The sequence below is a fragment of the Theropithecus gelada genome, chromosome 7b (genome assembly GCF_003255815.1).
Source record: "Theropithecus gelada isolate Dixy chromosome 7b, Tgel_1.0, whole genome shotgun sequence".
In the NCBI taxonomy this organism is placed as follows: domain Eukaryota; kingdom Metazoa; phylum Chordata; class Mammalia; order Primates; family Cercopithecidae; genus Theropithecus; species Theropithecus gelada.
The window spans coordinates 12,935,763-12,950,607 of record NC_037675.1 but is presented as its reverse complement, the minus strand read 5'-3'; the positions used below and the strand labels follow the sequence as shown (position 1 = coordinate 12,950,607).

General features: G+C 37.2%; 1 protein-coding gene across 3 annotated transcripts in view; it reads right to left on the bottom strand.

Annotated features, from left to right (window-relative positions):
• The window catches only part of MCTP2 (multiple C2 and transmembrane domain containing 2), a 196,192-nt gene that overhangs the window by 94,848 nt on the left and 86,499 nt on the right, over positions 1 to 14,845 (bottom strand). For all 3 annotated transcript variants that reach the window (XM_025391701.1, XM_025391702.1, XM_025391703.1), the window contains one exon: positions 13,612 to 13,714. In XM_025391701.1, coding sequence (XP_025247486.1) covers positions 13,612 to 13,714 — 103 coding nt within the window. The remainder of the gene's footprint in view (positions 1 to 13,611; positions 13,715 to 14,845) is intronic.

Here is a 14,845-nt window from a genome sequence, read left to right as displayed (position 1 = left end):
TAAAAGGGCCTCAGCAAAACTCAAGTTAATCAAAAGCTCTATTTGAGATTGTAATGATCAAAAATGTAAATAGCATAGGAAATCTAACAGCATGAAATTTGAGCCATATTTTAAATGACTATTGCTGTCACTACAAGCATTCACACAAGTGTTCTTATAAACAGTGGTGGAAATGAGTTGAATAAGTCATGGGGGAAACAGAGCAATTCCACTTTACAAGGGAGAGGTCATCTTCCTTCCCAAAGTCACCCCACCTCTTTCTGATTGAATAGGTTTCATACAGAAGGATGGTCTTCCTGGCCAGCAGCTAAGAGGAAGGGGGTGCCCCATAAAGACCTGGTTTCCTTCCTAAACGGTGTCCAAACAGGATTCTGAGCTTCCGCTTTGATACACAGTCTCACTTAATAAATTGTGGATGTTAAAGTTGAAAGAAATAAATACAAAAACAGCCTGACAATTTGCCAAGCTGACTTGGGTCCAGTTTAGCTTTGCTTCAACCCACAGTCATTGTACTGTTATCTTAAAATTTCCATGATTTCTTAAGGGCTGGCGAAGGATAACAGAAGAACAAGAGGTATCAGAATAAAGAGAAATATTTTATAGCAAAGGGATTTTTTTTTTTAATTTGGTAAATGACCATTTCCTGTTTCCTAACGTCCCTCACATTGTGTCAGCAAAATCAGAACCCACCTAAGGACATGAAAGCAGGCATCAAAGCCTGAGATAGAATTAAACCTATGCATGTTTGGTACTTAACTATCTTAAAAAATAGAATATAAGTTTAAAAACTGCAAAAAGTTTAAAAATTGCTGAAAAAACTGAAGTCCCTTTGAACTTCCACCAACACCAAATTCCGTTTCCTAAACATAAATTAGATAGGAATTTGGCATGCATCCTTTCTAAGTTTTATTGAGATTTTGTATTCATAAAAATAGCCTTGACAGACAAATGTTTTTAAAATTATTTGCCTAAGTGACAAATTGTATGTATTTCGCAATTTTGTTTTGTATCTATCAACATGACTTGGTAATTTGTTTATATTAGTATCTAGGTCTGGTTCATTTTTTATACTGCTATATAATCTTTAAAAAACTATAATTTATTAATTCTCCTATTGATGAACATTTAGTTGCTTCCACTTTTGTAGTTTGTCTGCTACAAGGAATATCTTTAGAGGAAAGATAAAAGGTAAAGGAAAGAAGAAACATGCTAGTTTGTATTTGGAATATGTTTGGGTTAAGAACAGGTGAACACATTTGAATAGTGTTATAATTAACATTGAGATAGTAACAGAAGAGACTACTTTTAAAAATATTTTCATTTTCCTCTCCGATTATATAACTGAACTTCTAAAACAAAAATATCAAATAAAAAGTTCTGTATCCTCCAACTTGCCTACATGAGAGCATTTATATAATAGGAGATGAAAACCAGACACACACACACACACACACACACACACACACACACACACACACACTCCATGTCTAAACTAAATTTATTATTTATATTTAAAAGTCTGAAAATTATTTCTACTTTTATAACTTTAAAGCTTCCATTAAATAATTAAACAGACATAATTAAAACATAGTCAAAAGAAAATTTAGAGGAGAGAATCTATATATACTTTTCATTAATTTTGAGTTCTCTGTCAGCAAAGGCAAAAAGGAACAATACAGCTTTCAATTTATGACAAAAAGACAACGCAATTCATTTGGAGAGATTTCCTGAGCTGACATTTGGGAGGACTTCACTCAAAAACGAGTCTTGGATAAAATAATGATGTCTTCAACTTCAGTTTTCCAGGATAAACTCTTCAAATTGACTTACTACACATTTTTGTATACTTGCCTTTTGATGGCCAAATAATGCATAATATTAGGTAATAAGTTGAAGAAACCATCTACGCAGGACAGTAATAACAGATTTAACTCGAGAATGCAAACACCCCTAATCAGGAAAATTGACATTTTCATGTCCCTTATATTATTTTCAGAAATATATCACAAAGCTTTTATAGAGCATGCTAACAGTTGATTCCTGGTTCAATTAGTCAGTAAATAGAAGTACAAGAATTCTGTTTCTGAGTAATAATTCAGGATTTTGGAGCCAGAGCCAAGTTACTGAAGATAGTCTTGCTTAAAATGTTTAATTTGCCCCACACTCATGCTTAAGCTATTTAACTTTTTTTATACATAAAAGAATATTAAATATATCTACCAAGCTGTAAGCACAGTAAATATAATCAATTTTTAGAAGTTGGTTGATGAAACTAATTTTTGAGTCAAATAAATGGTACACTCAATATATTAGAAAACTAAACTATTTTATAATCAGCATATAACAGAGGTGAGCATGTGAGAACCGAGAAAAAAGTTTCTCATCTAGAACTCTTTTAAGAAAACAATAATTATTATGCTTTCCTACTATAAAGATCTTTGATGCAATGAGTTGCCAACTTATTCAATAGCAAGGTTAATCAGAATCAATATGAAGGAATAAAACCATCAATGGCTTTAGAGAGGAAAGATACACACTTAAGATCAAAATCCAAACTAAAGAGTCATATTGATTCCCCATTGTTTGACCTTCCAGTTAGAAACTGAGGTTGTTGCGTATAAATGGCATTGTTCTTTCAGCCATTATTCACTCTGCATAAAAGGGAAAATAACGTGACAACACCATGACATATTAGTTGGTACCAGCTGATGCACATGGAAAGTAGCTCTCCAATAAAATGTGACGAGGACAGACACGTGGCTGGGCAAGAGGAAAATCCATACACTTTACTTGGTATTCATTCACATTCTTGTCGCCACTTGGAATCAGGCCTTGTTCCCATGATGTGAGTTATACAAACAGCACGAGAAAGACCTACTAGGTCACGGTTTGCCTGCACAGAAGCTCAGCTACCAGCTAGTAGAGGCAACTCGGAATTCATCACCCTAGACCTCCTCCATTTCTACTTCACTTCTTCCTTCTTGAGACAATCCATTCATCTACTGCCTGAAACTCAAACCAGCTATCCCTAAAATATGAGCTGCTCCTTCAAAATCAATACACATTAATTCCAAAAATCGTGTAAAATTTACAAGAAGTGTTGAATATAAAAAACATAATGTTAGTATAACTTTTTTTGTTTTTGAGACGGAGTCTCACTCTGTCACCCAGGCTGGAGTGCAGTGGCGCAATCTTGGTTTACTGCAACCTCTGCCTCCCGGGTTCAAGCGATTCCGCTGCCTCAGCCTCCCAAGTAGCTGGGACTACAGGCACATGCCATCACACCTGGCTAATGTTTTGTATTTTTAGTAGAAACAGGGTTTCACCATGTTAGCCAGGATGGTCTCGATCTCCTGACCTCATGATCCACCCGCCTCAGCCTCCAAAGTGCTGGGATTACAGGCATGAGCCACTGCACCCAGTCACAATGTCAATATAACATTTTTAAACAAGCACTCATATGAAGTTTTTAAGGCATATTCATATTTGATCATTTCAATTGCTAAAACAATGCAGATGAAGGCAATGCCAGCTTACACTGTAAGTGCTCACTGCGTGCCAGGGAATGTTGTGCCCATCTCACACTTAACTCTGATCTTCACCATACACCTCCAATACAAGTAGAAGGATACATATATTCACTCCAGCAACAAAGAAATGCAGACAGATAGGTTAAGTAACTTGTCAAAAATCACACAGCTAGTTTAAGGGAGGAGTCAGGATGTCAACCTAGGTAGTCTGGCTATAGCAGCATTTGCATTCTTGAACATCATGATCACAGTTGAATAAATCATGAGCCATTCATATATGTTCAGCTATCATGTTTTTGTACTCTTTGTTTTGTTTTGTTTTGTTTTGAGGTGGAGTTTTGCTCTATTGCCTAGGCTGGAATACCATGGTGCAATCTTGGCTCACTGCAACCTCCGCCTTCCGAGTTCAAGTGATTCTCTTGCCTCAGCCTCCTGAGTAGCTGGGATTACAGCAGCACGCCACCACGCCCAGCTAATTTTTGTATTTTTAGTAGAGACGAGGTTTCACCATGTTGGCCAGGCGGGCCTCAAACTCCTGACCTCAGGTGATCCACCCACCTTAGCCTCCCAAAGTTCTAGGATTACAGGTGTGACCCACCGTGCCTGGCCAATTTCGACTTCTTTGAATGAAGTTTTCTGCTAGGTTGACTTCTATTTTCCTTATTTATTAAAGAAAATGTATATACTGTACTAGTGATATTATCCATTTGTTTAGATACTGCCAGTAACTTTTACCAGTCTATCCTTTGTCTTCAATTTCTGATGGTGATTTTTGTTTTGGCCATACTGACATCTTAAGATTTTTTCTCTCTTATTATTCCTGCTTCTCAGTTTACTTACATAGGATTTCCCCACTATTTTGACATTTTTAATGAAGTTTGTTTCAAGTGTTTGATCTTTAACTCATCTTGAAATTGTTGTGTTTGCTGTAATACACCGACACATTTTCCCCAATGAATAAGCAACCAAATTCCCAGAATTGCTTATTAAGTAGTTTATCATTTACCAGTGACTTCATCCTTCAAGTTTATTATAAATTAAATGATTTCCAATTAGTCTTCTCTCAAGCCCTTCAGTACAGTTCTAGAATTTCTTCACATAAATCTTAGACATTATAATTTTTTGTTTTGTTTTCTGTTACAGTATTGGATTCTTTTTCACTTTTTAAAAATGTTTTCCCATTGTGTATAGTCATGAATCTCATTTTCATAATGCTGATCTTACTGACATTTTATTCATTCCAAATGTTTTCTATGTATTTTCTTTATGTTCAAGGTTAATACATGTTATTATCAGATAGACTATTTATAGATAATATGTTATCAGATAGTATTTGCAAAATATTTCCTTTATTAAAATGTGCATAATTTCATATTTAATTTTGTATTGCTCAAAACTGACATAAAAGGCTTAATTTTTAATTGCTAATTCATAAACATATAAGCTCATTAGATTTTTCAAACAATCCTATGCAATAGGAACTATTATCAATTTAAAGATGAGATAACAGAGGGAATAGCTCTATTTTTTCTCCAAGTTTTTCATTTTCTCATGTTCTTAATAAACGTAATCTAAGAATGGCTTGTCCCTTTAAGGGTTGAAAAATACTTGTTCATAAAATAATTTGGATTTGTTATTTTCTTATTGGGGGAGCGGAGTGGATGCAGGGAGAAAAGGCTGAAATAATTTCATAAATTTTCCTAGTCTTTGGGTAATTATTTTCACTAAACTGTACATCCAAATTGCTACAGTTATACTTTTTGAAGACAATTTTCTTCACTTTTTTATAAACATTTTCCCAAACATGGAATTGTATTATGTTTATAGTTCATACGGAGAGATTTTATACCTTTACAGTACCCAAGTTCTCCCAGGACATGTCTCTATAACTATTCATGTTTTCTCTCAGACCCCTCAGGGAAGTTGAGTGTTCTTTACAGTTCTTTCCTCATCCTTAATCTATTTTTTTCTTTTTCTCTATGAACCCTTTAAATGGTTTGTCTCATTTGTTTTTTGGGGAATATTTGAATTTATCATATCTGCTATTCACATATTTTCCAGATTATTGCTCTCTGCCTTTATCTCAATTCAAGTTTTCTTTCTTCTATTAACTTGAGTTTTTTGTTATTGTTGTTGTTCAGATGTTTGATTTTCAACATTTCTTGTTTAATGCTAAAACCATTCAAGGTAAGAATTTCCTCTGAATAACACTTTTGGCCTTTATCCATAGTTTTTATGTATAATATTTAATTGTCCATTTCTAAGTAGTTTATAATTGCAGTTTTGGTATCTACCTTAGCTATTTGGGATTTTTTTTTTTTCTGCCGGCAAATAGCTTGATATTTCTATTACCAATTTCTATTTTTATAATACTGTAAACAAGTATAATTTCTGCTTTTTGTGAATTTACTGAAGTATTTTAGACCCAGAACATGATCAGTGTTTGAGTATGTTAAATGGGTACTGAAACAGAATATTTTCTATTTTTTATGTGTATGTACACATACACATCTATTAGATCAAGCTTATTGCTTATCTTCTCCAAAATTTGAGAACCACCACCTTAGTATGCTTAGAAATCATCTGCGAATTAGTTTTTAAAAAAAAGTGAGAGAGAGAGAGAGAGAGAGAGACTCCAGAATCTCCTGCTGAGAAATGCAGTGTTTGCAGAGGAATGTGCAGGATCTTCACTGCTAACAGTTCCTGGATCTTCCCAAATTAGGGCCTTCAAGAGGCATCCATTCTCAGCCTTTTTTGTTTCTAATCTTTGTTTCGTTTTTTTTTTTCCTTTTTTTTTTTTTTTTTTTTTTGAGGTGAAGTCTCACTCTGTCACCAGGCTGGAGTGCAGTGGCGTGATCTTGGCTCACTGCAACCTCTGCCTCCCAGCTTCAAGCGATTCTCCTGCCCCAGCCTCCTGAGTAGCTGGGATTACAGGCGCATGCCACCATGCCTGGCTAATTTTTGTATTTTTAGTAGAAAACGGGGTTTCACCATGTTGGTCAGACTGGTCTCGAACTCCTGACCTTGTGATTCACCTGGCTCAGCCTCCCAAAATGCTGGGATTACAGGTGTGAGCCACTGCGCCCAGCCTGTTTCTGATTTTTTTAAATGCTGAATACATAATATATATTGTTTGACAATTCTAGTTTTATTATTTTTCCCTGTTTAATATGCATATCTATTTCTATGAAAAGTTATCCACTTAAAGGTTCATATTTACAATAACCTTTTATTTATTTATTTATTTATTTTGAGATGGAGTCTCGCTCTGCCACCCAGGCTGGAGTGCAGTGGCCGGATCTCAGCTCACTGCAAGCTCCGCCGCCCGGGTTCACGCCATTCTCCTGCCTCAGCCTCCCGAGTAGATGGGACTACAGGCGCCCGCCACCGCGGCCGGCTAGTTTTTTGTATTTTTTTTAGTGAAGATGGCGTTTCACCATGTTAGCCAGGATGATCTTGATCTCCTAACCTCGTGATCCGCCCACCTTGGCCTCTCAAAGTGTTGGGATTATAGGTGTGAGCCACGGCGCCCAGTCTTATAACTTTATTGTTAATTCAATCTTTTTTTTTTTTTTACCCCTAAAACCTGTATCAAGTTTTTGGCCTACCTTTTACTTACATTTGTGTAGGATACTTTCGTTCATCCATTTGTGTATTACTGTGTTTTAGGTGTCTCAAAGAAGCAGCAGTTCGATTTTACTTTTTGAATCCATGTAAGAGGTTTTCCCACTTAATAGAAAAGTTGAACTGATTTAACATCTACCACCATGTGTGATTCACCCAGCTTTCTACTTGCCATCAGGAGACTCCTACAGTCATTCTTTCTCTCTTAGCCTGTCTGTTCTAATCAAATACCTATACTGTCTACTGCATGGGGCTCAGGATCTATCCAGCATGTTAAACGTATTCTTGCCTAGTTTCTAGGACCAATAGGAAATTTGCGTTATTTTGTCTTCATTTATTTATTTCAATGGACACATTGGACCAGGAGTAGACAATGAGAAGAGTTGAAAGTTTCCGTTCAACGTGACCATTTTCGTCCCGTATTGGGACTCAAGTTTTGTCTTTATCAAATGATTTCCCAGGTGATACATCCCTCTCTCCTTTTCACCCATGTACACTGCCCCTCTACCCTATGGCACCAACTTGACTCACATGGAATTTCCCGACCAAATCTGTGCCCTGGAAAACCAAATCTTGGCAACAGATTACTTTTACTTTTTTTTAAAGCTTAATTATAAATCAATATTATTTACTTTAATGGCCAAACATTTCTATATTAACCTAAAATAACCTAGGATTGTTCAAGTCCATTTCAATGCACAAACCCATCACAGGTGAAACTTGGGCAATCGAGTTAATTGAAAATGCAAATGGAGATATACGTGGCATTTATTTGGTACAAGCCATTATAGAAAATTTGTCCCATAAAACTAATTAAGTGAAGCTGTTATTGGTGCAGCCAGCTATCAGGTGGGCATGGATTCACAGAGAACGCTGGGAATTTAGAAGGGCAGCATAAAGACCCATGCTTCTGATTATACAGTCATTTGTGACATTGGCCTGGCTCACACAAAAGGACTCACATTTGATTCAAAACACAGGTCTTCAGCCAGGCATGGTGGCTCACGCCTGTAATCTCAGCACTTTGGGAGGCTGAGGTGGGCAGAACACCTGAGGTCAGTAGTTTGAGACCAGCCTGGCCAACATGGTGAAACCCTGTCTCTACTAAAAATACAAAAATTAGCCGGGCGTGGTGGTGGGCACCTGTAATCCCAGCTACTCAGGAGGCTGAGGCAGGAGAATTGCTTGAGCCTGGGAGGCGGAGGCTGCAGCGAGCCAAGATGGAGCCACTGTACTCCATCCCGGGTAACAGAGAAAGACTCCATCTCAAAACAACAACAACAACAACAACAACAACAACAAAATTGCAGGTATTCATCAAGCTGCAGATGACTTCTTATTTATTATTAGGAAATACCAATATATGCATGCTTTTCCCATTTTACAGATTGCCATGAAAGCTGATTTTCAGTCTCCTAAAATGGGTCCATTGGGTAATTTTGAGAGGGTAAATGTGTGATTCAATAAAAACGAATGGCCTAGAGGAGAAGAATCGAAGAATCCAGCCTGATTTTCAGGACTGAATTAAGATCACTTAATTGAGGATAAAAATATTAAATAAGTCTTTTGAATCAGTGAATTATCAGAAGATAGTGTCTACCGCCTGACATGTTTTTAGATTCTAAGGTGTGCTTAGTGTTCTCTAATGCACACTTACTATGTTACTGTTTAGAAGATTAGAGAAGCAATGTGAAAATGAGTAAATATTAGAAGTCTTCAGATTATAACACATTCCAATCTCAATTTTCTACTGTTTTGCCCATGAATATTTTATTAAAACATATTATATATCTATATAAATAACTATTTTTTCTGAGAAAGATTGAAGACAAATGAAATATATGGAAGGATAGCCCATTGGCCTGTATTCTTTCAATTATGATAAACATCTAAGCATATATCTATACATATATAAGCCTTGAACAATTCACCATCAATAATGAATATATTTATATGGATTTTAAATGAGCCAGTAGTCAGTTAGCATATTCACCCTGATTAAAAAGATATAATGAATTTAGAACAGGCTCTTTATTTACCAGGCTTAAATGCACTTAGCACATTACCATTTTGAGTGAGATTAAAAATTGAAGTATATCCTATACTTTATACTTAGACATTTAAAAATACAGTTTGTATTTTCTCTAAAAGTATAAATCACATTATGGTTTATGACCTGATTACAGAAAATGAATTCTCAAAAAATTTATTCACATTCCTCTTCAAGAAACACAATTTCTGTTTTTAAACCTAAAATAAGGTATTATTGATTATGGCTCCATAGCCTATAAAGATCAGAGTGAAACACCAACAAATCAATTTTTATGATTCTCTCTCATGTTAAAAAACAAAACAAAACAAAGCAAAACAGAGAAACAAGTCCTTCTCCTAAGAAGCACACAATATGAAATCTAAGGGTCTTCTTTGACACTTAATTCTGAGAGTTTCAACTAAGTCTTCTGGGAAGAGTTTTCTCTCTCACTAATTTGCTTCATACGAGAGCCAAAACTTTCTTCCTAGTCAACTGCTCCAATATCTCTAACTCCAGGTCAAAACTCTTCAGTGACTCCTTGCTAAAACAGTAACTGAAACCTCCCTCAACCTTTCCTGGACTGCCCTCAGTGTGTCCCACTTCCCCTCCATGCCCACCCTAAGCTCCTGGAAGCTGGGTCCCTCCTCGTTCCCAGACATGGCCTTTCCCGTAAACCTCTGCTTCCCTCATTCTCTCCCTGGACCCTCTGTTTGGAATGACCTTTATTCTTCACCCACCATACACTATCAACATGCCACTCATCCCTGATCCAGCTCAAACTCCCTGCTTCCTAAGTCTTCCTGAACTTAAACCCATCCCTCCTACTTCCCACTGCCCTTTCTCATTCCCGTGGGACTTATATGTTTATTTGGGTCTTATGTGTTTATTGCACAGATGCCTTCCTGCAGTATATGCAACTCTTCAAGTCTGCGTCCCACCTGCCACCCACCAACCCTGACCCTGACGGCACATAGCACAGTGGTTACACAAAATGGCCTCTTGATTCTTGCTTTGGGGATGATATATACTTAATAGTTACTCACTGTGGCAATATAACAAACTCTTAGGAGCTCAGGCTTTAGTATGATACCACCTAAATTCAAATCCTGTCTCCATTACTTACTAGCTACAGGATCCTTTCGGTGCTTCAGTACCCGTATTTGTAAATGGGCATAGTATAAAGCCTGCCTCATCCAGTCCTTAGAGAATTGATGATTCAGCACATGCTAAGTGCATGGCACAGAACTTGCTAGTTCACTATTCTATTGTAAGCATCACTCAAGAGAGATTAAAGAAAAAAAAAAAACCTAGATCTAAATAAGTAGGTTAAAACACATCCTCTAAATCACAAGTTAGAATTATTTGAAAATAGAATGATTCATGAAACAATTTACACCTTATACTTTGCCAGTTAAATTGAGGGTTACGGCAATTTTAAGATCATATTTATAACTAATATTAGACAGAGAATCAATTCATTTGGAGAGGGAATGTAGCAGGTGGATCACTGAATTTCAGGAAGAGCCCACATAGATGCACTAGAAGATGTGATCACTTCCCCAAATTATCAGTCAGGAATTGGAGATGAATCTGGATGGAAACAGAGTGAACAGCAGCAACCGAAGCACCTTATTGAGTGTACCATGCCAGGGACCCCCGAAGTCCTTGAGAGGAGTGGACCAGGCTGTGCTGCTTTACAAGGTGGAGACCTTGCAGATCAGGGGTTATTCCTGGAAGTACACAGCACTTTTATATTAGAAACAAACACATCATGTGGAACAAATCAAGCACTTCCTGGCCTGAAACGCTTTGTGGCTTTCCATCCCTCACTATGAAAAAGTCAAAGTACTTCAATCTTTTTCACTTTCACATCCGCCAGGGTCCTCTCCAGCTCCACCCTACCCCTGTGTCCTTTTCTGTTCGCCACCAGGCACACTTGATCAATCTATACTGGCTGCCCGGCCATTGCTGGAATTTGACAGTCAAGGTCCTGCCTCACAGCCCTTGAACTTGAGAATTTCCTGCCTGGGAGGGATTTCTCAGATATCCACAAGGCTCTCTCCCTTACCTCCTTAAGTTCTCACTCAAATGCCCCCTTTTTCATGAGGCCCTCCCTGGCTAGCAGCTGGAAAAAAGTGCCCTTCCCCACACATATTCTCGGCAATCCTCTCCCTCTTTACTTTTCACCATCTAACATTCTGTATATTGCTTTTGTTTTGTTTATGCATTGTTTCCTGCTATTTTAATAAAAGCTCCAAGTGAGAAGGGAGCCTCCCTCTGGTTATTAGTAGAGCTCTATCACCTAAAGCACTGCCTGGCACAAAGTGGACACTTGATGAACATCTGTGGAACAAATGAATGAACAACAGATCATAAGGCAGCTTATGACCAATCTGAAAAAAGTCCCAATGGAGGACTCCTTGCATTTAAGCCAGGTCGTTCATGAGACATTCTACCTTGTACTTTGAAAGATATGTTTTGAAAAATGCATTAGTTTAGGTCAGCGGTTCTTGACTGGAAGTGATCTCTACACCCTCAGAATATCTGGCAACATCTACATACATATTTGGCTGTCACAGCAGGAATGTGGGCAGGCGTTACTGTTATCTAGTGTGTGGAGGTCAGGGAGACGGCTGGACACACTACAATGCACAGGGCAGCTCCATATAACAAAGAGTGTCCTGGCTCAAAGTATCAGTAGTGCCAAGATTGAGAAACTCTGATTAAGCTGGAGGTAATTTCTTAGATCTTCTGGGGAAGGAAGGAGAGACGGAAGGAGAGAGAAGGAGGAAGGAAAGGAGGACAGAGGAAGGAGGAAGGAGGAAGGGAGGAGAGGAAGGAGAGAAAAAGGAAGAACCACTAACCTAAGCTAATGCTTTTTACAAACCAGATCCTTCAAAATACAAGGTAGAATGTTTTGTGAAAGCCTACTTTAAATGCAAGCCACCACACACCTTGACTTTCTTTAGGTTGGCTACAAGGGGGGAAGAGGAGAAAGACAGAAACGGGGAAGGGTTTGGGGAAAGGAAGGCAGGCAGGCAAGCTAAGTCAATTGTTGGTACTATAGAAAGACCAAACACACAAAACTTTTATGTACAAAACAGAGGGCAGTTTAAAAAAAAAAAAAAAAAAAAAAAAAAAAAAAAAAAGGTCATGTTCACCAAGCAAGTAATAAAAAAAGTGAGATGAGAAAACTGTCAAGGAGAGTCTTTGCTTCTAGTCCCCCAGACCTCTCTAAAGTGTCCCCCACATTCTGGTTACATGTATTCTCACGGGAATAACTGACAAAGTTGTAATAAAAAAGCAGGGGAAATCCCAAATTGCCATCTCTTCTCTGAGAGCTGCTCGACTGGTGCCGATGGCTCAGAGCATGTGGCAGGAGCCAGCCGTACCAGGGAGCAGATGCTCCAGACAGGCTCTCTGAGTAACATCAGGGATATGAGAACTCGGAGAGAAATTAACCAAGCCCACAAACACAGAAGAAAAGATATTAAGAAGTACAGCATTCCTCCCTCTGCAAACATCATGCAAGTTAGGCTAATCTCATGGTTAAATTACAGAGTGCTCCATCCACAAAAATCCACAGATAGCTTGGGAAAAATAAGTCTTTGGGAAGAATAGAGTCTCATTGGCTGATAAAGTCATAATAAGCCTAAAACAAATTGTGTTAATGGTTGGATGAAAAACTGAAATTCTTGCTTCTCAAAGAGTACATTTGGTACACATGTTGCTGTCTAATTAAGAGATGAATTCACTCTCCCGTTCCCCACCGCACCCCCCCACCCCATGTAAAGGCATTCTTTGGTGCTTTCTCTTCTGAATTTTGTATTTTTTCCTTCACTGACCCTGGTGCATTATCTTTTAGTTGGACTGCCAAAACACTTTTCCTTCTCCAAGAAAGGCTCTCTGCTTTCTTCCACAAAGCATTTTTTAATTTTGAAACTGAAAGCAAACATGACTACTAAAAAGACAAATAGAACTTTGGGGAAAATGGTCTTTAGAAGAACTGAGAACAAATGTGCAGTTACCAACAATTAATCTTTGAAGAAATGTACAGTCAGAAGGTATAAAGAAATACATGTGTGTTTCTCATTAATAAATAGAAATTCAGTCACTGATCTATATTTCTTGTAACCAAAGACAAATTCCTACCTTAAGATGGAAAGAATGAAAATGAATTGAAAAACTAGTCAAAATGTTTTGGTTGGTTAAATCAATATTGGACTGAAACAGAAAAAAATTATATCCCTGTATATCTGAAACTACTGAAAATATCAGATAAGAATGTGGAATAAAACAGTCGTTTCCTGCTATAGTTAGGAGGACTTTTTCCCCCAGGTTGACAAAGATGAAGCAACTCTAGACCATAGAAACTCATCAACTATAAAATGACTCACAAATTGTTTATTAATAAAGGAAACTTACGGACAGCAAGGGAATGGCAACTTTTCCAAGAAAATCTGGGGGTTTATCTCCATCTTCATCAAACACTGTCACTTCCAAAACATCATGGATATCTTTAATGGGACTGTAACAAAAATACCATGTATCATGTATTATACACAAAAACACATAAGTGAAGTCTGTTCCATGAAGATCTGGAGAAACACTGTTTCACTAATTAAGTCTGTATGTCCTTAGAGTATGAAACTACCATTTAATTAAATTCCAAAAATTAAATCAAACTGACTGTATTCCCAAACCTTCCATCATAGAAGATTCAGACATCCATATGAAAAAAAGAAGTCAACTTTTTTACTATGACATTTTTTCAAACAGTATACCTGTACTCAAGGGTAGGACTTTCAAAGAAACTAAAGAAAGGATAGGGAGAAAGCATTAGCAGTGTCCAACCAAAGTGATTTTTAAAAAGCTTCCAAATGAAATTAGTTAACATTTTTTAAAATTAAGAATTACCTTTAAAATAAAATGGTGATGAAAAATCACTATTTGCTGAAATGCATAGAAAGCCTCTGTTGTTGAAACACAAAATACTACAAATATTTTAAAACTTTTTTTTTTTAAATTTACCAGAAGCCAGATACCAGGGATAATGAAAAATGGAGCCATGGTGATTGGCAATGAGTTAGGGAAATAAGAGACTCTTACACCGGGCCATTGGCAAAGGTGTAGCAGAGTTAATCCACTTTTCATAGAGCCTTGGGAACTTTCTACTAATAGCATTAATTCTTCTCAAAATGAACTTTATTTTTTCACTTATAAGCACAGGACAGAGCAATGATTTAGCTTCGTGGGGGCAGTATATCACCATTTCACCCAAATTCAACAGGGGCCTCCCCTCAATGTTCAGGTGCCTTGAAATCTAAAGCAAACTAAGATCTTAAATATATCCAGCCTCCTAAATGCCTGGGTTTGATAGTGCGGGCAGAGAATCACTGTGGGATGGGTCACTCATATAAACTGGAATATAAGGAACCTTTGGGAGTCTCTAAGGAGTCACAGAAAATCTGCATTTTCCTAAAGATTTTGGCAGAATACAAGGCTCTGGCATTAACATGATTTTAGAACACATAAGATCCTTGAATTTAAGGCAGGTCTCCATTTCCTTAACCCAAGAATGAATTAATCTAGAAATATGGAAGCTTCCATTTACTCATAGATTAATTTAGTCACTAAAAGATCTACTTTAGAAATGCCT